The 25681-nt window shown below is 56.3% G+C and overlaps 1 protein-coding gene and 1 non-coding gene across 3 annotated transcripts in view; both read right to left on the bottom strand.

Annotated features, from left to right (window-relative positions):
* Positions 1-3215: 3215 nt before the first annotated feature.
* The window catches only part of NSD2 (nuclear receptor binding SET domain protein 2), a 50496-nt gene continuing 28030 nt past the window's right edge, over positions 3216-25681 (bottom strand). Inside the window, exons 9-21 of one of the 2 annotated variants that reach the window (XM_065878340.1) lie at positions 17663-17794; positions 17385-17508; positions 16792-16992; positions 15795-15974; positions 15246-15402; positions 14909-15114; positions 13860-13963; positions 12249-12518; positions 11252-11368; positions 5619-5760; positions 5224-5330; positions 4242-4446; positions 3216-3469 (exon numbers count right to left, since the gene is read on the bottom strand). In XM_065878340.1, coding sequence (XP_065734412.1) covers positions 3216-3469; positions 4242-4446; positions 5224-5330; positions 5619-5760; positions 11252-11368; positions 12249-12518; positions 13860-13963; positions 14909-15114; positions 15246-15402; positions 15795-15974; positions 16792-16992; positions 17385-17508; positions 17663-17794 — 2199 coding nt within the window. Of the gene's footprint in view, positions 3470-4241; positions 4447-5223; positions 5331-5618; positions 5761-11251; positions 11369-12248; positions 12519-13859; positions 13964-14908; positions 15115-15245; positions 15403-15794; positions 15975-16791; positions 16993-17384; positions 17509-17662; positions 17795-25161; positions 25225-25681 lie in introns of those variants that run through there. The other variant, XM_065878341.1, reaches the window with a different exon arrangement.
* Positions 5867-5993, bottom strand: LOC136123971 (small Cajal body-specific RNA 23). Its single transcript, XR_010655926.1, has one exon. It is a non-coding gene; the product is annotated as a small Cajal body-specific RNA 23 (non-coding RNA).

A 25681-nucleotide genomic window follows, 5' to 3' on the forward strand; every position in this document is an offset into this window, starting at 1 on the left:
AAATTTTTTAATACAAAAATACTCATACACAATCTTCCAAACACAACTTCCGACCTTAAATCCTATTTCCCCGCAACCAGCAATTCTCAAATCTACATTTCAGTATCTTCCCCCAGAAGTGAATTTCAAGTTTTTTAAGTCTGTCAAAATTGGCGGTAGCACCTGGTACACCCCCCAAAGGCGGAGCCTGGCCACGTTCCGTGCGACGCTGAGACACCAGTAGGCACGTTGAGGTTTCTGTTTAATTTCACATCTCAACAGGGTGCGGTGGACACGACGCCCGCGGACACAGCACTTTACTCATCAAACGCTCCATGTCTCACAGGATCGAGAGTTCGGCAACTGACAGTCGTGTGTGTGTGTTACCGTTCGTAAAAACAGGCCTGTCTTGTCTTATTCCTGGACATGCGGCAGTTCTAGAAGATGGCGCCGCTCACACTGCAGTTCGTGTGTCAAGGGAAACACTGGGAAGGCGCCGGGGCGCAGACCTGAGCGTGAGGCAGGGGGTTCCCGAGCATTCTCAGAGGACGGTACCCGGGCGGGGGCGCCAGGCGGCCTCCCCGTGGTGCTCGCAGCTTATCGCCCGCTTTGGACATGCGCCCACGACCCCCACGGAGAGAAGCGCCCCCGTGTCCAGAGGCCCGCGCTGGCGTCGACACGACACACGAGGGGTCCTGGTCAGGTCCTGATGCTGAGGGATCCTGAGGTGTTTGTTTGGGCGGTTTTCACTGTGTTTCTGCTTCACATGAACGACGAAGGGCTGAAGCTGACGTTCAGGAAAGACCGACTCCCCCGAAGCAAGCTCCCCTCAGACTCGGAGCAAAGGCCTTGGCCCCGTCGGGAAGGCCCCACCAAGCCCCACTGCTCCTCCAATGCCTTGTGCTCAGATCCATAAACTGGTTTTCTGGAGATTCTCAGAGTTAGTGTTATTTGCTCATTAGTTTAACAGTTTTTGGAAAGAGGGCAACCATATCTAAATGTTTTCCAGTATTTCCTTCAGAAAGGTTATAAAAGAATTTGGACGTAATATCAAAGTGACTCAAAAATCACACAAAATTTTTACTACTGTCAAATACAAAAATAAGTTAATCTGCTCCCCAAAGTGCACTGTAAAACCAATTCTGATGTTCCGACTTGGGCAGAAGTCCCTCACCGGCAGGAAAGGGTGAGTGACGTCAGCCCACACCGAGGCCCCTGGCTCTGAAGGGCGGGGCTGCGCCCGCGGCCGCTGTGCTGGCACCAGGCCTCGGCGCCCCTCGTGCCCAGCCCCAGAGCGCGCAGGCGCCAGGTTCAGGGCCTAAGGAGCATGAATCTACGTCAATCCAGTATTTTCTTAAAAGACCATTTGAGAGAAACAAGAGTTCTGAACTGAAATACCCCACGGCCCCTGCGTCTCACCGAGCAGGCGCGTTTCCAGAGAACCGAGCCGCCTGTGGAAGCACCAGCTGAGGACGCGGCTTCTTTTTCCTTTGGTCCTACGTCACCTGCCCCAGGGTCACCAGAGAAGGGCCAGCAGGACGGCCTCGGTCAGCCGACTCTCCTAGTCCGTGCCTGGGGAGGCCCGGGCGCCTCGCACCTGGAGCAGGTGCTTCCCCAGGGGTCCCGGCCTGGCCGAGACCGCCCCCCCCCCCCCACAGCTCGCGTCGCAGGACCCCGGAGCAGTAGTGAACTTGGGTCCAAGTGTTGGTGTATCCTGCAATTCTCCGAGGCGAAGACGGTAAGAGACAAACAGGAGACCTCCGTGGCAGTTTTCAAGAACAGCTGTGTAAACTTTTCTGCAGAGATGCTCTCCGCAGGTTATCTTAAGAGAAGGCTAGAGAAAAGCACCAGCGAGCGCCCCCTTCCCTCCCACCGCGAGTGGAGACAGGCAGGCACACGGGCTCCGCAGGGCGCTCCCAGCGTCCCGGGGTCCACGGGAACGCTGTGCTTCGCAGAAGCTTCTCCCTGCGTGGGGCTAACGGTCCATGGAAATCTCCCAGGGGACAGTGTCGGCCGGGCTGTTCCAAGGCTGGGTGCCCACGCCCAGCAGGCCGGCCCGAGTCCCAGGGCAAGCGCTCCACCGAGGGGCCCTGGCCGAGGGCGTCTGCCCGGCGCGGCTCAGGCTTCCCGGGAACGGGCCCACAGCGCGCGTGCAGTCACTCGGGGTGCCGATGCTCCTGAACTCGCTCTTCCCTCCGCCCGGGAGGAGTGCCCGGACGCACACGTCCCCCGCGAGCTCCACGTCCCGGGGTGTGTGTGGGAGGGGCACCTAGCAGCGCCCTGCTGCGCGACCGTCACCAAGACGCCGCCGGGCAAACCGTTTCCCTAAGTGGCCGCGTCACAGCTCAGCGGGTCACACACGCATCAGTAAACACGCATTTCAGTCGGTGGTAATTTGTGAAACAAGTTTAGCAAAAATATATTGAGAATAAAAGCCAGAAACTGGTAAAGAAAAGCCACCCGAAAAAATGTACAAACTCTTCCCCCAAGTGATGAGACCCTCCGGGGAGGCTGCCCCACGTGAGCCTGTGCTTTAAAGGCCGACGCGGCAGCAGCGCTCGGTTCAAGTCCACGGAGAGAAACACGACAGGGGAGATCCCACAACAACACTACACTAGCCACCGTCCTGGGGCCGGTTCCTCGCTAGGATGGGAAAGAAGCATTCTGAGGAAAAACTTCACATTAGTACAGAAAAGAAATCATACAGCTGTTTCGTAAGGGCAGAATCATGGTTCCCAGGGCACTCGGGGTCTTGAGTCCTTGCCCAGGCCCCACCCTGGTCTCCTCTCCTGAGTGATGGCAACGGGGAAGCAGGCTGGGTGACGCTGTCAAGATTTTAAAAGAGGTAAGAGTGATCCACCGAGAAAACACTACTCTATACATCTCAGGGGAGATAAAAACATTTCATATGCCAATTACTTTTCCGTCGTAACTTTAACCTAGGGAAGTAGAGCGGGAGGGCACCTTGACGTTCTGAGATTCAAGTGTAGCTGTAATGCTGTGTAGTCAGGCTTGTCTGTCCTGGGGCGTCCGCACCTCGCGGCTGGAACCACGCGGCTCGGACGGTCAGTGCGGCGCAGCGGGCGCTGCTGGGATGGCTCAGTGACGGGAGGCGCCCCCTCCCGAGGAGGCCTGTGCGTGCGTCCCGGGGGCTGCGGGCAGCGTCCTCCGGCCCTCTGCGCACAGGGCGGGCCGGCCACGCGGGGCCCCCGATCTCACCCCGCCCCGGCCTGGCGCTATTTGCCCTCCGTGACCCTCCGCCAGCACCTCCTCTTCTTCCTCCTCCCCTTGGACTTGGGTTCCGGGCAGGGCTGCTCGGCCGGCTCTGCCCGCAGGTCGTGCTCGCCGCAGTATGGCCGCCCGTCCTGGGTGGAGCTGAAGGCTGCCCCGTCCTGGTGTTCCTTGCAAAACGAATTGGGGCAAAAGTGGCAAAATGAAGTGGAAGGTTTCCCACACACGTCACAGTGATGCCAAGGACATTCCCACTTCCCTGCAACGAAACAAAGTATCACCAGACAGAAGAGAGGAATGGCAACTTGTAACATTGTAACATTTCCATGGTTGAAAACTAACTTTAAAACTCAGTCTAAAAAAAACACACAAAACAACCTCAGGCTAGTGAGATGAACACAAACTAAACCAAGACACCGCTTTCCAGGCAAGTGTCAAAAGGTAAAGAGAAGCTAAAGCGCGTGCTCAGAGGCCTGGGGGTGGAGGGCGGCGAGCAGGCCCCACCTCCGAGCCCAGATGGCCCAGCGGCACCGGGGGCCCTGCCGCCCCGGCTGCTGTCCGGCGACGGGTGTGCAGCCGGGCCGAGTGTTTCGGGGGCCCCGATCCCTCTGGGGTCCGCCTGCAAAGGCTCTTAGTGCGGTCTGGGGAGACCGGCACGCCGGCCGTGAGCCTCTCTGCCGCCGCCTGCTGGCCCTGCTGCGTCATCTCGTGCCACCACAGTGTTTCTGTTTCACAGTCAAACACATCTGACGTCTCCTTTTCTAGCTTTGCCGCTTCTGTCTCCGGGTGAGGGCCTCTCGGCTTCCCTCCCGAGGTGACACGGCCGCTCTGTGCACGCCGGAGCCCGTCATCTCTCTGAAGGGCAGAGTCCAGCCCCAGCCCCAGCCCCTCCCCGTCTTCCCAGCTGAGACCCAGGGGTGCGGGGCCCCTCGCTCCCAAGCAGCTCCTCCCGGCACCTTCCCCCAGCCCCTGCCGGCCCCCAAGGGCTGCGCCGGGTGGTCTGGCCTCGGCTGCCCGGGCTGGGGACCCACCGAAGGGCCGCTTGCCCAGGCCCAGGCAGGGCAGGTGGTAGGCCTTGGTGCAGGACTTGCGGTCGCACAGCACCAGCTGCCCGCCGTCACCGCAGCGGAAGCACTCGTCCTCAGACGGCTTCTTGCCTTCGCCTTTCGTTCGACGCCTCCTGGTTTTTTTCTTGGTCTTTTTGCCCTTTTCCTCCGAGGAAAGGGATGCTGAGGTCTAGAATGAAGAAATAAATGCAGTTCGCTCAAGGGAACTGCGCACACTGAGGCCAGCTGTCCCGAGGGGTCACCAGGGCCAAGGTCAAGGTCGGGAGCGCCAGGGACCCCTGAAGATGGTCTCACAGGAGAAGAGTGGGGGTCTGCAGCCGACAGGGAAAAGGCAGGGGCCCGACCTGTTCCCGTTTGCTGCCTGTAGGAAACAACACAGGCCGCCGGCCGCAGCGCCGCTCAGCGGGCATGCGGCCCAGGGCAGGCTCTTTCCCCACGCGGCACGTCTTGTGAGAACAGATGAAGAAAGCCAGGTGAAGCGGCAGGCCCGCTGTGGACATCCCACCTCTGGGCCTGGATGCCTGCGGCCGTCCAGAGGCTTCAGGCCCGGGAAGGGGCTAAGTGTGCTGGGTGGAGCCGTGTCCCCCCCCACCCCCCGCCCCAAAGCCATGTCCTTCCCGGAACCTCAAATGTGACCTTGCTTGGAAGTAGGGTCGCTGCAGATGTAAAGCAGCGGGCCCTAACCCTGCACAACCAACCGGCGTCCTCGTGAAAGAGGGAAGGAGACACGGAAACAGACACGCAGGCAGAACGCCACGTGCCGCCAGGCGCGTACGGAGGCTCTCACTTTGGATTCCCAGCTCCAGGCCGTGAAGCCCCAGCACCCTGTGGCCTCTGCAGGGGCAGCCACGGCCCGGGAGCGCAGCAAGCAGCCACCGAGTCTCGCGCCTGGCCTCCCCTGCCATCCTCGCCCCGCCCGGCAGACTCCGCTCCCGTCACCGCTCACCTTGGGCCTGTCCCCGAGGAACCCGCTGCAGTTGGAGGCCCCGCACCGACAGACTGTTTTCTCGTTGCCCAGACAGTCGAGGTTGTAGTTGAAGGTCAGCTCTGTCCCTGGGTGAGGGAGACAAGCCACACTGGGACACTGCCCTTCTCCCGACTCTGCCAAGAAGCCTGCATCAGGTCTACGAGCCCTGCGCCTGTCAGCGCACCTGTACTGTCCCCGCACGGCTTTCGATTCCACGCTGCAAGGTGCACGTTCCAAACAAAACACAACTTCCAAATTGCCAGCCGCCCGCCCTCCCCGAGCCGGGCGGTCCGGCCACACACAGCATCGGACAAGGGCCCCTCCACCTGCCCGCTCGGCTGGGAGCCCCATGGGGAGCCCCGGAGGCACCGTACCTGCAGGAATGTCACACACGGCAAACAGGCCCACGCGCGTGTCACCGTTCACTGTCCACTTGAGGGTCTCACAGTTGGGCTGGCAGCTGTGATTCATGAACCGGGAATAGTTTCCTTTGGGGCCGGCATCGATTATACGGTCCTGTAAGGCACAACTCAAGTTTCAAGCAGCATCTACATACGTGGTCAACTCTCAGCCATCACGTTCTCATTCAAAGGGAACTGTCACCGTCGTGCTGGACAACTGGTGTTGTACTGAGAACCGTGGTCTCCCAGGTCCACTCAGATGGGACACCCCCAAACCAGTCCTGTTTCTCTTGCTCACGGAGGGCAGGCAGGTCACACCACACGGAGGGACCGAGCGCTGGTGAGCAGGGGGCAGTGAGCCGAGCTCCCCGACGTCGGACGGCAAGCGAGGGAGCCGGACACCAACAGCCTGACAGAGGACAGGACCGACCGCTTACGACACAAACCGGCCAGCAAGTCGAGACAGCCCAGCGGTGGAGGAAACAAGGAGAACGTCCTGAGGCCACGAGGCCACACTGGCTGATGGGAGGGGGGCCAACCCCTGCGGCAGAGCAGTCTTCAGACGCACCCGGGCAAAAGCGATGAGGGTCCCGCCTTCATGCTCCCGGGACTTGACCCCCCAAAAGGCAAGCACCTCTGTGTACGCGGAGATGTACTCCTATTGTGGCAAAACCCAGACGATGCAATCGCCCGGCATCAGGGAGCGGTGACCTCGCCTTCCTCACCCTAAGGGTCTCTCATCAACCGCGCGACCGCAAGGGACAGGAGAAAGACGTACTGGAGGCGGGAGAGCACTTAAAACTAGGCCACAGAAAGCATCACGGTCACGCGGTAACGCCACACGGGGTCTGTGAGTGGGGGACAGGACGTGTGCACAGGCACCCCAGGAGCGCGGCATCGAGACGCCTGCCAGGCTCCCCGGCCCTGGACGGGCGGCCCCAGGCGGGGCCCCGGTCACACGCTCCCAGCCGGACGCTAGCTGCTGCTCTGAAGGTGGACACGTCTCAGAAGCGCGTGCCCTGCAGCGTGCCCCTGCCTCACTGAAAGGAGCCACCGGACCTGCTCTGAGCAGCGGCAGCGGCTCCTCAGTGCCGAGATGCTGGTGCCCAGCCGTCCTCTCCTGATGAACCTGACGCTGCTTCCCGTTTCCGCTGTCGCACCGCTGCGGCCACGGGCTCTCTGCACGGCTTTCTCTTTGTGGTTGGCGCTAAGTCCATGCTGATTCTCTGCCCAGGACCTCTCGCTCCAAGACGTGAATCCACAGTAGACTTTCCCTCACTTGGCTGTCTCCTGTGCCTCCCTGAATCGTGGCTCTGGGGGTGTGGCTGCTCTGTTATTTGGGGCACACCCTGCAGGATGTATCCTGGTCCCTGGCGGCGCTTTTGACGTTAAAAGGCCTTCCTCTGTCTCACTGAATGCGCTGGGGCCCAAATTTTGCCTTGTCTGAGAACAATTCTTTTTTAATTTGACTTCACCTGACACACTTTTGTGCACCATTTTATTTTCAACTTTCAGGATCCCTCTGTTTCTTAGATACAGCAGAGAAATAGGCTTCGCTTTATGAACCAATCTGGAAATCTTTTAATAGATGAGTTAATCCAACTCCCTTTTACAAATATGACTCATGTTGGGCACAATTCTATCAATCTAATTTGCTTGTTTATTTGGGTTTTAAGCCTTTTGCTATGAAGTAATGGGGTTTTTTAATGATTGATTCTCCTGTTATGTTGGGAACTTTATTTTCCCTGCTGGCTGCCCTTTATCGAGGGCATCTCTGCCTGCATACAACGCCCGCAACCTCCTCTTGCAGTGGTCTCCCCTGACCCACCTCCATCCTTACAACCCAGTTTTCCGTGGCATTCTTACCTTAATACTTAAAAATGCTGAAAACTACTCGTACTTGGCTTATCAGCCTGACTCTCAGGCATCAGCATCAGAGGTGAGTTTACCTCACTCTCTGGCCTCCCCTCTGTTGCTGTCGGGAGTCACAGTTCGGCACAAATTCCCGACACCTGTACCACCACCAGTCGCTTTGCGGGGGTCACCTGGAACCCATCCTTCATCAGCTTCCCCCAAAGGACCGGTGCCCTCAGCTCCCGTGTCCACACCTGTCACTCTGACATCTACGTCTAAAGAACCAGTCGGCTGGAGAGAAAGTCTCCCGTTCACTTTTTCCTTGAGAACTTTATCAGTGCTCCTCTGTGCTCAGGCTCTGGATTCTGCCATGAGAAGCCTCGAGATGGCCTCACTTTCTTCCCCTTACAAGGAACTCAGTTTTCTGGCCGAGCTGGCCGAAGGGTTCCTTGCTATGTCCAGTAACTTTACTAAGGTATTTATCAGGTTGACCACTTTGGACGGACTGCCCCTGAAACACAGGGTATTCTTTCAATACCTAGACTCCCGTCACGCAGAGAGACCCTCCGCGGCCTGTCCCCCGGCCACGCTTTCTCTCTAACCTTCCTCTCTTTCCGCCGTGCCGTGTCCATCCTGCGTCTGCTCAGGTGCCGCTCCAGGCGGTTTAAGCTTCAGAGATGCTCTGGCTGCGGCTCGTTTCACTCTCAGTCTCCGAGTTCGAGGTCCAGCTCAGCTTGCTAAGTGGCCGTCTCTAACCCCTTGTGCTTCAGAAGTGCACGCTGACTGCTGGGGCACGATGTCCCCAGCTCTGGCCGTGTCTCCCCAGCCGCAGGGAGGTTCTGCTGCTCTTTGTTGTCAGATCCTCTCGAAACGTGCTGGGGCTCCTGGAGCAGCTGCTGGCTGCATTCTGGGTGCCCTGTCTCTGGGCTCCCTGCTCTGTGGCCACCTGATGGCCCACAGCTCCCCAGACTCTAGAGCCTTGGGCCCCCCTCTCTGCCTCAGAGAAAGCTGCCTTACTTTGGAAGACAGTCCTTCCGAGGCCTGTCACCACAGGTCCCCAGGACCCCACCCACCCCTCTTTCTCTGAGGCCCCCTTCTGAGACCGCTGGATATACATGTACTAGTTCATCCTCTTGTGCGACTGTCAGCGGTAAGGAGGCGAGTCGGGACCGCTCAGTTCTGCTGAGAGCAGGCACCTCGGGGGCGGGGGGGGGGGGGGCGGGGGCGCCTAGAGGCGGCGTCAACTCTGCAGCACCTCAGCCTCCGAGTCCCCTGCTCTCAGACAGCGTCTTCCGTCTGCTCGTGGGTGACGAGGTCCTTAGTTTCACTGAAGATGTACTTGGTGTATCTTTTTGTTGCTGCTTTGGAATTGAGCACCGCCATCTTCTACCAAGATCCTACGTATAGATTTTTTAATTTAATTTTTATAGATTAAGGGGCTTTTTGGCAGCGCCTTGTGGGATCTTAGTTCCTCGACCAGGGATCGAACCAGGGCCCTGGGCAGTGAGAGCTGAGTCCTAACCATGGGACTGCCAGGGAACTCCCTACCTCGTGTTTTCTGATTACTATCTTTTCTCCTTTTTTCCTCCTTCCTCCCTCACTTTCTATTGATGGAGACTTTTCTTCATGCATTTTTCCACTCTCTCACAAGGTGGAAGTTACACTTTCCATTTCTACTCATTCAGTCATTCCCTGTGTATGCCTGACAAAGCACGAGTTAGTGAAGTCTCCCCTCCATGCACACCAAACACGCAGCTCACACACTGGCCTCGTCTCTCTTCTGACGCCCTCTGTGACTGCCATCCCGGCCCCGCTGCCCCGCATTCACCAGCACTCAGCACCTGTGACAGCCACACCCGCACGCACGCCACCTCTTGTCCACCATCCTTCTCGCGCCTCACACGTAGCTTCTGAAGCCCCTGAAGAACCTCCTTTACTATCTCCTCCGCCACGTGACGCTGATGGTCAGCTCGCTTGGTCCCGGTCCGGAGGGTGCGAGGTGCAGGGTCGAGGGGTTTTCTCCCTGAGGAGTAGAAGTGTCCCTGGTTTCCGTCATACTAGGAGGAGGCTGACCATCCAACTGTCGTTCCCTGGAACATGCTCCGTCTTTTTTCTCTCTGTTGTCTTTTTTTTTTGTCTGCACTGTGCGACTTGTGAGACCTCAGTTCCCCGACCAGGGATCGAAGCTGGGCCCTCAGCTGTGGAAGCGCCGGGTCCTAACCACTGGACCCCCAGGGGAGTCCCTCTGTTGCTCTTCATCTTTGTGGTGTACGGCATCTTACAGGCTTTTTGTTTAAACAGCATGCCTACGTATGGATTTATTTTTATCTGTCCTGCCCAAAACTTGTTCAGCTTCAGCCATGAAATGATCCGTGTCACAGAGGTTCCATAAATTCTTTCTCCATCCCGCCTCTCCCCCAGGTCTCCCTCCCGTCTTCCTTCTGGAACATCTACTGAGCGTCTGTCTTCCCGTCTCTCGGCCTCTTTCTCCAGCCTCACCGCTCCATGTTCCCGTGCCGCGCGTCCAGACGGATTCGCAGATGCTCCTTCTGCTGCAGTCACTTCCCTGCTGCGGCCTAACTTGTCTTAACCCATCCACTGGGTTACTTTCAATGACTATATGTTAACTCCCAGTTTTAACTGTTGGTTCACATCTGCCTGATTTATCCCTCAATGTCTTGTTCCTGTGTCTCTAAACCTCCTTTTATGGCTTTAACCATCTGTAACATGTTTATTTAATCCTTTCTTTCAGATTTAATCTTACCCCCTCAGATTCTCACCGAAGCTAAGCCTTCTATGTGAGGGTCTGCTTGCGGAGATCCTGTTCTGTTGCGCTTGTACACGTGTAAGGAGGTACGGCTTATCTTTTACTCTTGCAGGAAATGGATGAGGTATGAATTGTTTCAACGTCTCATGCGTCATGGAATTTCTCTTGGCTTCAGCCAGGTGCCCTCGGTGAATTATCATTTCAGGGACTAATGTGTATGTTAAGTGACAACCTGGCATTTTTCACAACATGTAAGTAGTTCAAACTTAAGACGCCTAAACACAGGAAGGCATAGGCCTAGGGTTCCCATTTCTAATCAAATAACCCCCCTCACCGCCACCACCCAAAAATGAGGGGGGATGGCAGAGGGTACGTAAACTCGCCACCTCCTGGGGTTGTGTCTCCTTGGAGCGACCAGAAGGGGCCTTTCAGCTGGGCATCCAGTGTCCCGGACGTGCCCGCTCTTCTCCACCCGCACGTGTTGACAAATCGTCTTACCCAACTGCTGAGAATGCTGACCCCTCCAGCAGACAAATGTTCACAAACCTGGGCTTCAGACACCTAACAAGCAGCCCAGAAGACTCCACTATGTACCTGGAAGGATGTGCAATTCCCCTAACCATGCTCTTCTCTGACCCTGGGAAAGACTGTTCAGTGTGCCCGTCACGCATCAGAGGGACACGTGACGCTCCAGGAAGCCCCGCGCCAAGAGCCGGTCACCCTGGCCCTCAGGCGGTGGCCAGAAGACACTGCGCTAAAGGAGACAAGCACAGGTGCCTGAAACACACCTACGCAGACGACGTGACAGCGTCACCTGGTGTGCAGTCTGACGTCACAGGAAGCCCCGTGCGGACAGACACGGGCCCTGAAGACGCAGCGTGTTACCTTGTCTATGGTGAGCAACAGACACGGGCCCTGAGGACGCAGCGCGTTACCTTGTCTATGGTGAGCAACAGACACGGGCCCTGAGGACGCAGTGCGTTACCTTGTCTATGGTGAGCATGTAGAAGTGGGTGATGTCGTTCTCGTGTGCGCGTCGGATCCTTGCCATGCACTCCTCCTCGTCGATGAGCTCCCCCACGTACTCATTCACAAACTCTCCCTGGAAACCAGAAGAGTGCGCTGCTGATGACCAATGGCCCGGCCGCGCCTCAGCACTGGGGCCCAGAGCCCACGCCAGGAGCAGGCGTCGGGCAGGGGGCTCGCCAGGTCCCTGGACGTTACGGCCAAGTCGGGCGATTCTACGCGTGTCTCGTGGAGGCTGTCACTGAAGCCTGTACCTGAGCCTTCTTCTGGAAGCAAAAACGCGCTAACCCTTGCTTCCCAGCACTCCCGTGTCTTGGGGGCGCTTGTAACCGTCAGCCCCCAGCTCCCACAGAAGCCGCCCTCACCGCTCGACCTCCCCAGCAGAGACAGAGCAGGCGTGGAAACACTCCCACAAGCTCTCCTGCCAGAGCCCGGATGAACCAGCCGGCAAGGCAGGTGCAGGAACAGGGCTGCTGGGGTTTTTCTCGGCGCTGCTGGGATCAGCCGAGCACAGTCCTGGGTCTGAGGCTGCCGCGCTCGCTCGCTGCATCCAGCACGCATCCCGCCATTCAGCCTGCAAGCGGAGACAGGCTGCGCGTGGTCCCTGTCACCTTCCGACAACCTGGTCCCACACCGTCCCAGGACGGCCCCCACGGGAGCTGCGTCCACGACGCTTTGCTTGGCGACCCTCCTGGCTGCCCTGCTAAGCAAACCTTTCCCTTCCCAACAGCAGCCGTCAGAGTTCTGACTGAAGGCACGTTTCAAGGAATTTAAGGGTTTCACTCTGATAGATATCTTTCATGGAATGTTTTACAATCCTCAGTTGTAACAACTCAAAAACTGTTTTCGAAATACTGTTCTCACGTGAGTGCAAAAGCACCACGGGCAAAGCCAAGTCCGAGGAAGCGGCGAGCGAGCCCTGGGGACGGACACGCGCGCGCGCACACACCACACACCTTCCTGATGTCCCTCTTGGCCACCAGGCCCCAGCCTTTGCCGTCCGTCTTGATGATCTTGGTCTCGGGGTACTGGCGCTTGGTGAAGCACTGGTTCTGGCAGGACTCGCCCGCGGGGCACACCTGCGGGTGGCACTCGAACATCAGCATGCGGTTCAGACACTCCGAGTCGGAGCCGCAGGGGTTCTCGTCGGTGGGCTTGCAGTTGCACTTGGGGATCTCAGAGATGTCCGCCGTGTGGATCTGCACTTTCCCATAAGGCTTGTTCACCTGCAGGCGAGAGCCGCCGCCTCAGCCCACTCGCCCCCGAGCGCTTCCAGAATCCCGGCGGCCGCGCCCGCCCCACCCACCCAAGCCTCCTGGCGGCCTTTCGGACTCGGGCCAAGTGGGGACACGGCCGGGAGGCAGGCGGAGGCGGGCCCAGCCCTGCCCTGGGAGCTTCGCGAGGTGGGCTGCAGGGCAGTCCCCCCAACACCCCGTGCTGGCTCATCTTAGCACTGTGTTCTTCGTTCATTCGAGAGCCAGGCTGTGGTCGGAGGAGAGAGAACCGCACGGGACCGCTCAGTGACGCGGGGCACCCAGCCAACACCACGAGACCTGATCCCCTCGCAGACCCCCTCACCCAGCGTACAGAGGCACCCAAGGAGGCGGGCACACGGCGGCCCCACCCTCATCAACGCACAGCTCCTTGTTAAGAAACCAGAGCAAACGATAAAGCAGCAGCGAGAACTGAAAAGAAACTAAAGCAGAGATGAGCAGCTCTGGGGAAACCGTGGTGAGAGACGCCCTCTTCCCCACTGGGGGAGAGACTGCAGTGATGCCAGCGTGTTGGGGGAAAATCCGGAATAGGCCTCAGGAGTCCCAGTTTCATGCTCTCTGACCCAGTAATTGCACGGCTGGGAACTCATCCCAAAGAAAAGACTAAACACGCATTAGTAGAGGGAATGCTTCCTTCACACAGACATTGACTGCAGTCCAGATTTTAGGAGCAAAGACTGAGCCCCTGAGCTGCCAGAAGCTGGCCAGCACACGTCGAGAGGCCGCGGGGCCCCGGACAACAGGGTGCCGGTGCACCGGCTTGCCAAGCGTGGTCGGCTGCGGGGCTCCAGGCCCACGCACTGGGGAACACGGCCCCTGCCCTCCCTCCTGCGCTCCCCACACCCCGAGGCGGAAGGGCGCTCTATCAGGGGTTCCGGCCGCGCACTGGCCTGGGGGGGCCACCGCTCCTCTGAGCCTGTCTGCGGCACTTGGTGACGGCGTACGTGGTCTGGGAGGTCGGCCTGTCCCTCTGCCCCTCCTGCCCCAGGCAGCCTGGCCAGGACTGTAGTTCTAGCCCCCGCTGACCAGCAGGCTGAGCCTCACCCGGAGGCAAAGCAGAGACCGCCTGGGCAGAGACCCCTGCCCACACCCCGTGCCACCGTGTGGCAAAGGACACGCCGGGTGGCGACGGCATCTTCTCCCCGCCTAGGACGCCTCGTGCAGCTGTCCTGGGCACAGACCCTCGCTTCTGGCCAGCCTCCTGGCCGCCGAGCCCAGCCTGGGGAGGAAGAGTCCGCGGGCCTGAGAGCGACTCACCCCCACCCCCTGCCCCAGCGCCGCCAGGATAGTCACCTTGATGTGCTTGTAGGGTGGGGGCCTGCGCGCGCTCTCCTGCGTTTCTCGGGCTTCCCTTTGAAGTTTGATTTCACGGAAACGAGCTTCGGCTTCTTGCAGTGCTAAAAAGTCAACAATGTGTGAGTGAAAGATTTTAGCAAATCAACACATCCGCCCTTTACGCTCTGTATTTTAACCGTTTAGTCTAAACTTCCATCTCACTGCTAAGTGTTGTCTGCGGTTTCCTTCAGACCAGAGGTGGGCCGCACGGCATCCACACAGACGGGAGCTCGGGGACGCCTGCTGGCTAGAGAACCCGGGGGCAGCTCGGTGGGGCCTCTCGGCGAGGGAGCGCGGCGCGTCCGCCCTCCGCACCTGCCAGCCGACCCTAAGCCCCCACATGCGTCCACGTCCGGCGACCTCCCTTTTGTAACAATCCTTGAGAAAGCTGAGGGGTCAGCTGTGCGGAGGCCCCAGGCAAGCAGAGGGCCCGCGGCCACCTCCCCGGAGGGGGCGAGGGCACAGGCCCCACTTCCCCACCGTCCTCGCTTGCCGCCCGTCCCGTCCCCTCTGGTCGACCGAGCGAGACCTGCGTGCCGTCTTCTCTGTCCCCACCCAGGCTGTGGAGTTGGGGGCAGGGCGTCCTGTTGACCTGCCCACACCTGCCCCTCCGGGCACCTGAGTGTCTGCTCATGGGCAAAGGGAGCCCGCAAGCCCGTGCCCAAGGCCCGGACCGCAGGCCAGTTTCCTGCACGCCGCTATCTCACGTAAAGGCAAGCGGTAAGGGATTCCTGGAAATTAGTACGCAGATAATTTCTTAAAAATAGCTTTAATGCGTGTTAGTGAAAGTCACCACAGATCATTGTTAGAAAAGTCATTAAACAGTACCTCTTACCCTCTGCTTCAACAAACCGGTCTACAGACCTACTTTTTTCTAACGTAAAGTACAGCCGGAATGCTGAGTCCAGCAGTTTTCTACAGAGGTCAAACATTTGGAAGCAGAAATGAGGACTGGCAAGGGCACCCGAGCGCGCTGTCTCCGACCACCTGGGAACCAGCCTCCGTACCGTTTTTGAAGACTCTTCCGATCCCGCTGACCCCCTGGTAGCGGCTGCCCCGGTCCCCCTCCATGTACGGGAACACTCGCGCCTGATGCGTCCAGTAATAATCTTTAGACCCAAAGAAAAACACAGGGAATTCTCCAATCTCGTGCTTCATTTTCTGAATATTTGGGGGAACATTTTTGGGATGGCAAACTTCTGCCGGCCACCATCTATTATAAATATTAAAAACAGGATTCACAGACTCTTCAGAGAGAGTGACAGTAATTTCAATGCGTTAAGTTCTGTAAAGTAAAAGAAGACATTTGAACAAGGAAAGAGGGGCAGGCGCCTCCTCCCACACCTGTAGTTCCCCAGCTTCACCCAGATGATGTCCTGGAAGTGCAGCTTCTTCCCGGCCCTGCAGTCGTTGCAGAACCAGCTGCCGTCGGGCATCTCGATGTTCAGGCAGTCGGGGTGGAAGGCCGCCGGGCAGGACTCACAGCACAGCAGGCTTCCCCCTGCACAGAGGGCGCCGTTTAGCCGCCACCCCCCCGCCCCGCCCCGCCCCGCCCGGCTCAGCCCCGCGGCCTTCCCAGTCTACAGCTCTTACCCTCTGACCCTCAGACAGTAGCTTAAAGAGTCACCTGCAGGTTAACACAAAGCACGTTTTGTTTTCACCACTAACGATGCCCCACAAGCCTGTGAAACGGTCACAGTCAACTCAGAGGTCCCACGTATGTGACTCTACATGTGCAAGCACGGGGCGGCGGCAGGAGGGTGGAGAGCCAGAGCCCGAAAGGCACTGCAGCCGGGCCCACCCTCGGCCCTGGGAGCGCCGGGAGGAGCAGCGCCCTGACCGTCCAGATGGACCCGATGGAACCGCAGGGCCGGACGCAGGCGGGCTCCTCACCTTTGGAGCACACGAAGCACCAGCTCACGTTGACATGGGCGTGATGCCTCTTGCCCTTCCGGGCAGTGAAGTGATTCGTGCAGATGACACTGTTGGACGCGATCACCGAGCATCCCGCCGCCAGACACGCGTCCCCACCATGGTAGGCGACCGGGCATCGGACACACCGCATCATTTTACCTGGAGAAGGGGAGACACCCCAGAGCCCAAGGCACTGAGCAGAGCACCCCAAGGAACCAAGCCTCCACAGGGCTTGCAGGGCTGCTGCGGAAATACACTGGAAGCAGTTGATGAAAAAAATAACTAGAGTGGGAGGGTAAGGATATTTATTAGACGTCATGAAAACACCTTTCCTTAAGGCGACGGTGCTTCTAAACGATGTCAGAAAACCGTCAGGCATTTAAAACGCTGTTTTCTAAAATGAGGTCAACCAGGGTTTCTTGGCCTGGGCACTGCTGGCCCAGCGGGGGCCCGCGGGGCCGTCCTGTGCACGGGACGGTGTTTAGCAGCACCCCGGCCTCTACCCGCTGGGCGCCAGCAGATACCCCGCAGCATCTCCAGACACGGCCGTGTGTCCCCTGGAGGGCCGGCTGAGAACCGCTGGCGTCAGGAAGCAGAGGTAACCCGCCACCCCCAATCCCACAGACCTAACGTGACATAATGTAGATGTGACTGGATTTTAAAATATTTTTCTCGCACGTGAAGGACCATTAAAGCCAGAACAAATAGAATCCATCAAAATGGCTCAAAGGCCTCCCGCTCCTAAAGCCAGGGATCTTTAAGACGACACTTAGGGCAGGAAGGAAGGAGAATATCAAGAAAGACCCTAACCACCCCCACCCACCCATCCCCACCCCGTGTGGAGTCAGTGACGGGAGAACCACCAACCGTTCCTCCAAATCCACATCAGGGGTGACAGGCCTGACAGCCCCTGCCTGCCCTCTACGCGCCCGGGACCGCGTCAAACCGGCACGGAGGCTCTCGCTCGCGTCTGTACCTTTCGACGGCCTTGGGTTCGAGGGGTTGGAAGCATGGCAGCTCAGGCAGCTGTGCAGAGGGCAGCGGAAGCCCCGGCTCTCGAACACCGTCAGCGGGAACTTGCGCACGCAGGCCTCGTGGTAGAACTTCCCACACTGTGACACGACGCAGCGCTTGACGTCGGTCTTGCTCTCCTTACACACGAAACACGAGTGAATCCCTGACGGGGTCGGAGGGGCGGAGAGAGGGGCACAGAACAGGACCTGAGCTGCAGCTCCTCGTGGCTGGAGCACCGGCTCCTCCTTCAACCCCACCGGCATCTGAGCCCCGGCTCGGCCGCAGGGACAGGCTCATCTGACCAGGCGGGGCACATCCTCAAACGAGCGAGGAGCTCTGGGGAAGGGGCTCCTCCCAAGAAAGGCTCCCACCCTCCCTCCGAGGGCAGCAGACCAACTGCAGAGGTGCCCCACGGCCGGCCCCGGGGGCTCCCGGGAAGGCTCCGGGTGTCCTCCCGACACGGCACCAGTTGTGAAGAGTCCGGCCAGGGGACGGGAGGTGGACAGTGACCTCAGCCGAGAGCCGGAGCACACGGCGGGGCGGGGCGGGGCGTACCTGAGGTGCACTCGCTGCACGTGAGCCTCCCCTCCGGCCTCCGGGAGAGGCCCAGGCAGGCCAGGTGGAAGGCGCCGCAGCAGGGGCCCTCGCACAGCACCAGGCTGCCCGGCTTCTCGCACAGCTGCAGGCGACAGGGGCGCGAGACCAGGTGTGAGAAACAAAACTCCACGCAATCCCCCGACCCCCAGGGCTCTGGGGCCCCGGCTGAGGGGAGGGAGGAGGGCCGACGAGGCCGGGCTCCCCGACCGGCTGCTCAGAGGCCGCCCGCCCCTCACCTGACACACGTGCTCCTTCTTGGCGGTCACTCCTCGTTCAGACCTCTTAGACGAGACGGACAATTCGGTCTGGGTTTCGTCCGCACTCTCGTCTGGGGACTCCGGGGGCTCGTCTCCGGGGCCATCCGAGACCTGGGAGGAAAGAGGCGGACGACAGTTCACAGTGGCCGCCAGCAGCCCCGCCAGCTCCCCTCACACGCGGCCACCACTGGTGTCCGTGACAACACACTTGCCGATAAGCTGTGTACAAATTCGGAAACGGGCTCCAACCCGCTTGATTTTTGGTACACAATGTGCGCAAGGGGCACAAGGCTTAACAGCCTCTCCCCGTTCCTTAGAAGTGAAGTAACTTTTATGAAAACCCAATTTGGTCTAGTAGGTGACCTAAGACGGGCTTGGGGACCCAGAATCTTGGCTTTTCTTACCCGATCTGCTAAAGGTTCAACTACCTTAAGGGAAGGGAAACAAGTTAACCTCCAACACGCTTTTGTGTCAAGTGCAGGCCTTGGTGGCGCGATCGTGTCACTCCGGCCGTGGTCGGACGGTCGGCGACCCGGGACGCGCGTGCTCACCGAGGTCAGGAGCCGGTCTTCCAGACTCATCGCACCCGTAACTGACCGCCCGCCCGTTCGCCTCCCCCCACGGGGACAGGTGGGGAGGGGGCACACGCTGCCGCCTGTGCCCACGGCAGTCTGCGCGACAGGCGGAGAGACGGGGACTCGGAGCAAATGCGGTGACTCACGGGCCGTGTTCCGTCCGTCTCGCCTTCATTTACCAGCGATGAGTGAGGCCGGGCTACAGCCTCCCCTCATCACTGTACACGGCTTTTTCCCTCACTTGACCAGCAATAGCAAATCTTTAAATAGAAATCAATAAATCTTTAGTCAGAAAACTTTCTCATTTATAAAATTCAGGTTTGTTTAAAGCCTACAAACACATTTGGTATTTACGTGATGTTTATCAAATAAATGTTGAAAACTGAATTTCTCAACAGAGCAAACGTATAAGCTGCATTTCCTGTACACCTCAATAATCACAGCAACCAGTAAGTATGATCTAGGCTTGCTGTTTGCCAGTGAACACAAAGCTAGAAATTGAATCGGGCCACACTGTTTTTAAAAAAAAAAAAACCACCAAAAACAAAAGAAACCCCAGCAGCCCATTTACCCAATTCTGTAGCCTCACCAGTGAAATGTTCCCAGATTTACCTCCCTGAAATTACAGGGAGCAGCAGAAGGAAAACCCCTGATAAAACAAAGGGGTTTTTGCTGACTTAGAACCTGGTGTTAAAGTGGGCTGACTTTTTTGAGGGATGTGTTGGCTGACTCGGCACCGGTGGCAGGGTGACGGGTGTGTGGGCCACCGTGCCAGCCTGGACGCTCTCCTAGGCTTGACAGCGTGAACGGCACTAAAGCACAGGTCTCAGCCCGCTGCCGCGAGGCTGCCCAGTGGAGCCCTCCCCTACGGCTCACCTCCTAACCCTCCACACTGACACCCGAAAGAAGGCAGTAAACTGGAAGACTGCTCTGAGTTCAAACCCCAATTCAACGTGTCTGTCAGATGCAGGGTCACAGATGGGGGCGAGCACCTGAGGCGAGTCTGTAGCAGGTGCTGGGGCAGCTGGGCACCGGGAAGGGCAGCAGCCCCGCTGGCCCCGGTCCCACTAGGCCGCCTGAGAACCGAGGCCCAAAGAAAGGGCCTTCACGTGGGCTCCAGGGAAGAGCCCGGTGCCCGACCCACCAACCCAGGTTCTTCCCTCAACGTGGCTGCAACAAATTTAAAAGCTAAAAAAAAGAAAAAGGAAAAAAGAGAAAGAAAAAATGCACGGAGAGAAAGACAGAAAACACAGACCAGTCCTGGGTCAAAGGAAGGAACAGCACCTTTTATTTAAGATTTACAGAAAAAGTGAGCACGTTTCCACTTGGAGATATTTCCTAAATTAACAAAGTCTGGTTTGAGGAAATAAACACTGAATACATATTTTGAATGGAAGTATAAATGTTCACGACACACACGAGGCGCATGTCCTGATGGGTCTAAGATACACACACAGCATCAGACCTTACAACAGCACAGTCCGTGACGGGCGCGGGAGGGTCCAGCTTCCAGCCCACCGCACCCCTTCCCCGTGACTCAGCGGACCCCTAGCACACGGCCGGCCGGGGGTCTGAGGGCAGAGCGGGCGGGCACCTGGCTCCGGCTGCAGGCTCCACCTCCACGTGCACCAGGGGCCAGTACTTACTCGGAGATGCGTTTGTGAAAGCGACACATTCACCTGCACGGTCCCAACACAGTCCCAAATCTCAGGCTACGACCTCTACGGTCTATTCCATATCCAATAGGATGCATTCGGAAAGAGAAAAACGCAGTGACTGAGTGGACGGACGCGGACTGCCGGGCACTTCCCGCCGCACCCGAATCCACCAGAGCCATGCCTGCGGCTGCTCGACCAGCAGCTTAGCTCCTGACTTTCCAGTTTCCTCCAGTCTGAAAATACTCTACTCTACTCAGTACGTGACAGCACGGAACTGCCCGTTTGCCTCAGAAATACATTCCTCTACGGGCAGAGAATGCGGTCTCCGTGATCATTACAGGGATTTTTCAGGATGATCATTAACGAACATAATGTAACCTAGTGAACACATTTAAACCGACTTTGAGAAGCGACTTGTGCGAATCCCAGGCAGGTCCCTCCCTGCCGGGGCTGGAGAGCAGTCCCCTACGCCTCGGACAGTTACAGTGAGGTTCAAATCTTTTAACAAAACACATCCCTTCACAAGTTGAACACTACATCATTTTAAAAATACAATTACAGACCTTGAACAACAGATATTTCTATAAACCAACATTACTTTTATGTTTAAGTTACGCTTTTGTAAAGGAAGAAACAGGTAACTAGAAGTGTGTTCACATAGGATTTTGGATTGACAAATGATACGAATCCCGTGCCCAGGAGAGTTAATGAGCTTAAAGTCAAAAGACTGATCTCAAACAGGTCTTCCAAGTCAATATCACAGTGAAATATTAGGGTGGGATTAAAGTAATTTGCAAATTAGTCATTCACACCTGAAATACTACAATTCAAACAAAAGTTATTGAACTTGTATTAAAGCAACCCCTCTAGATGACACAGCTCGACCCTTCCTAGCTGCCCCCGAAGTCCAGGTCTGAGTCATGGGAACACACCCTGGCTCTATCCTCACACCCACCTTCTAACCAGGCAGCCCCTGTGAGAACCGACAGCCCCAGGAGGTGACAGTGAGAACCACGTGGTGACCAGGCAGGCCGTGGGGCTGCCGTTCCAGACGCAAGGCCAGCCCTCGTCACAGATAAAATGAGTCTCTAAAATGTCCTATCAACCCAACATTGTCCCAACTGTGTCCCCAGCGGGGGCTGTCCCACAGAGAGTGACCTACAGAGGGGAGCTGGGGAGGGGCCTGGCTGGTGGCTGCAGGCGCCAGTGCTGAGCGAACCACCCCACCCCCACTGATGGGCTGGGCTGCCCTCCCCAACCTCAGCCGTTTCTGGAAGGTGCAATATGCCCCAGACGGTTAGCACATGCTTCAAAACACATGCCAAAGAATTATATGCAAAACCCCAACACCTACATTCAGGCCAGAAAGAACTGTAGCCGTGGATCTACCAGGTAAGCAGGTAGCTACAAAGGCATCTCACAAGATGAGGCCTGTCTGGTTCCTAAACAGACACTGAGCAGGCGGGAGGGCCCCCCAGCGTGTCCTCGCTGGTGGAAATGCCCAAAGCGAGTGGCCCCTGACCCCGGCAGTACAAGCAACAAGATGGAGGGATGCAAGGCATGTGTTTGTTACCTGCAAAGGACACCCAACTTCCCATCACTGGCAAGTAAATCAGCACTAATTTCTAACATTCTAGGTAAAACAGCAAAAACAGTACTTAAAAGGATGAAAATCAATTTCACTGACCGAAAATCCTAAAATATACAGGAGTCAGCATATTTCTTAAAAAAAAAAAAAAAAAAGGAAAGCCAATCATAGATTTGACAGCATTTTGAGAAACCTTTCTTTTCTAATAAGATAGTGATATTTCGGTTCTTTCAGCATTAGACTATAATTTAGATTCATAATCTAAAAGATAAAACTGAGTCCTCAACAATTACTACTTCTGTTCACAGGTTTCTAAAAGCTGAGGTGGTGAAGCTGTTGATTTTAAAGCAGAAATGCTAGTTCCACACTAAGTCAAGGCCGCTCTCACACATCCACGTACAAACGACCAGCCGTGACCAGAACAACGTTCAACGTGAACTAACACCTGAAAGGAGCAGAGGAGCTTCGGAAAGGAGCTGAGTCAGAAACAACCAAATGGAAAAGGGATCAGGCACACTTGCCAAAGTCACAGTGACTGTACTCCCCAGCTCCCCTTTCAGACAGGAGTCCCTCCTGGGCCGGGGGTGGGGGGGTGCCTTCTCGCCCACCTGGGGCCACACGAGGCCTCGCCCAAGCCAGCCAAGAGTCACCCTCCAGGCAAGCACTGCTCCTTCTACTGGACTCATCCAATGGACAGAGGACGCTCCTTTATTTAAAACACTTACTACACTGCTACTGATATGATGAACAAAATCTCAGCTCTTCATCTGCCGCAGTGGGCCCAACGTCCAGGCTTTTGGTGGAGAACCCTAATTTTAAGCCCACACCTGGGCAGCTCTTATGTTTTCGGAAGTAGATGCTAATTTACAGTCTGGCTTTTCGTTAGAACATTTCTAAGACAGACTCGATAGGTATGAGAGTCACCCCCAGTCTGGCCACGCTCACACAACCCAGACCTAACCCTGGGGGAGCAGACCAGGGCCCAGGAGACCGAGAGGGGCGGCAAACCTCGCCTTTCCGCTGTCCTCTCCTCCGGTGTATTCAGCTGCTCCCGTCCCCTACCACGGCAACCTCTTGAAATGGCCAACCCCGCCCCCCGCCCCTCTCCCCGGCCCTGAGCACTCCACTTGAAACGTTCCTGTGGTTCTGCATGGACTTCCCACAAAAACCACGGCATCAAGCACAGCTAACGCTGGGACGGGGACCTCACAGAGACCACCCTGGGAGCAGGCTAACCCTCCCGCACTCACACACGGCAAAGAGCCACCCTTTTGCCTTACGTTTCTGAAACTTCGCTTCCTTGTGAAACTTCACTTAGGTTTCTTGTCGGTTTTTAGGAATATCCTCTTTAAAATAGTGCGGTTACTTTCAGTTGGGAGGTATAAATGTGCGAGATACTAAAGAGAGGACTGAGAGGCAGCCTCACCTAAGTCCCCCACAGCTGAAGACTCTGGGAAAGGTGCACAAGGAGACAGGAGTCCGGGGAGGCAGTGGGAGCAGCTCTACCCGACATGGCACGGGCCCTGGGGGGCCCCTCCGGTACTGCGGGCTACCTTCATCTCTGGAACAGCTACCATCTCAGCTTCTGTACACTCAGACAAGTGTCCGCCTGTGGCCTCCCGTTTTGTTCCAGAGGCCCTCCTCGCAGCCACCTCCCCACCAGGCCCAAGCGTGGCACGTGGAAGGAGCGGTCACGGCAGTGACTCTGTGCACGGTATAGCCAGTCACCTCAACAACTGTCAGCTCAAATGACCGAAGACCAGGGTGAGTCAGCATTACTCTGACCTTAGGAGATGAAGACATTCCGCGATAAACAGCAGCACAATGACTCTGTACTCCTGCAGACAAACTCCTGCCTGACCCTAAGCTCTTTCAAAGCGGGAGCCCCTTCCACTCCCCTCCTTCGGGAAGCTGTGGGCAGGCCCTCTCGGGAACTCTGCCCCCCACCAGCGCTCCTCAGCGAGACCACAACAATGCTGACTACATCTGCCTCTGCCTGCTGGGCACCTTCCCCCCCCCACCAGCGCTGAGACACACTGCGTCACCCCCTCCCCCTCTCCTGCACGCACCCCTATTTACTCAGCTGAGGCTAAGTCTACGCTGCTCCTGTGGACACAGCATCGAGTCATCCCCATCAAAAAGGAAGGCGCCCCTTTCTCTGCTGGCTCCTAACCCACCCATCACGTGTCGGTCGCTGGCTGGCTACCAACTCAAAATCCATCATGCCATAATTTCAAACAAGTCTCTTAATCCTGACTGTCAAAGGCCTTCCAGGCTCGAGTCTTTACTTTGGGTAATGGCTTCTTGAACTAGGGTCATTTTTGCACCACCGTTCTTCCACATTTTAAAATTTAGTGACTGGTTCTCTGAGAACCCTCATCAGTCCCGAGCTCCTCCACGTCCCTTAGGGACAGCGTGACTGAGGCCGTCCTGGAGGCCCCGTGTCCACGGAGTCTGAGCAGAGTCGCGCCCCCAGCCACAGTCCAGGACCCGGGAGCATCAGTCAAGCCCGGCGCGTGCCGCTTCGAGGGTTACTTTATCCCCACGCGCACCATGCAGTCAAGAGGACTGCTCCGCATGCCGAGGCAAAATTTATACTTTTGGATAAAAATGGAATGATGGTGATTTTATTATTTTTATTGTCATAACCATTATTGTCACAACCACTAAGTCCTTGCAAGGCACCAGGCACCCCAAGTGTTTTACATGCGTTACACTACTTAATGGTCTAGAACACAAGTATTAGTGAGAAACTCTCATTAAAGGAAAAACACACCTGAAGAGTCCACTCGGAATGAACCGAGCGCTACCGGCCTGGTAACGTGAAGAGCCCTCCCGCCTCTATGACCTGAAGGGCACGGAGGCCTTTCCTGACCATGCAAACATGCGGACACCCTGGGGCACACCAGGTGGTCACCCAAGATTGAGACATTTAATATAATGGCTCATGTTCTACAAAAGCAACCAATGAAGAGGTTGGTGTAAACAACCTGATTATAGGACCCCCCTAGATAAGGGTTATTGAATCAAAAGAGTTAAATGGTTCACAATGATACTGTAAATGACATTTTTTTCCTACAAATTTACTATAGCTAGTGTCATAGTAAAACTGTTTAGTAAAAAAAGACAGAATCAAAAGTCTTCCTGCCTTTTATGTTGGAAATTAGTTTACTATCTACAGGATTGAATACATTCCATTAGCAACGAGAACAGTCGACGAGGACTCTTTTTAATGTGTGCTGTTTGTTCGTTTTTGAAGGTACAGGTGCTGACATTTTTTTCAATAAAAATTCAGTTAAGTTATGAACTAGAGGAGAAAAACGACCTCTAACAGGATGAACCTCTTCAGTGTGCTGTCCTTGTCACACGCCCAGGACAGCCCCTGATCGAGGGCATCCTTTCAACTTGAAATCTACATTGACCACTGGAATATGAATGTGTTTCTGTTATGAGATGAATGTGATTGGTTAAATGGCCTTGATTAGGTATCTTACCTTGGTCTTAAAATTTGTTATCTGTTTTCTTCATTGTATGTGTTATTAATACCAGTAAAAACAGATTATCACACATCTTCCATAACTGATTGTGAAAGGAATGCCACTGAGTGTGGACGATGACACGCCGCCTGCAGCAGACATCTTGGAAAATTACATCATTTTAAGTGCAGTACAGAGCAGCTGAGTTCAAATCCAACTTGGCTGATGTGGGCTCCCATAAAAGCTGTTACCAGTAAAGGCGAAAAAAATAAGAATTTGCTCTACTAAGGGAATAAGAAATGAAATTACAAAACACTTAAATCACATTAATTACTTCCCAGGCCTTTGTCATGCAAGTGTGTGATTTTCATCTGTCCGCCTCATTAGGGGATGCAGTACTGCTATGGAATAACTATTCTGATGTAACACCTTGTTTGAGAGGAATTTAGACCACAACACGACCTAAAATGTCTTGAAACACCAACCCTATGAAAATTCCTTATTTTAATCAATGGTGTTGAAAGGAGAGAATATAAACATGCAACGGGCATGTGACTCACCCCGAATAAGGGGCCGGTCTGAACCCTGCACACAGCAGCCCCATGGTCGCCCAGTGCCCACCAGAACCGGACCTAGCGGCTTCTAGAATGTTTCTTTACAACACTGCGCTTTGTCTCGCGTGCTAAAAGGCACTTAGCCTG

This window comes from Phocoena phocoena, chromosome 5 (genome assembly GCF_963924675.1).
Source record: "Phocoena phocoena chromosome 5, mPhoPho1.1, whole genome shotgun sequence".
Taxonomy (NCBI): domain Eukaryota; kingdom Metazoa; phylum Chordata; class Mammalia; order Artiodactyla; family Phocoenidae; genus Phocoena; species Phocoena phocoena.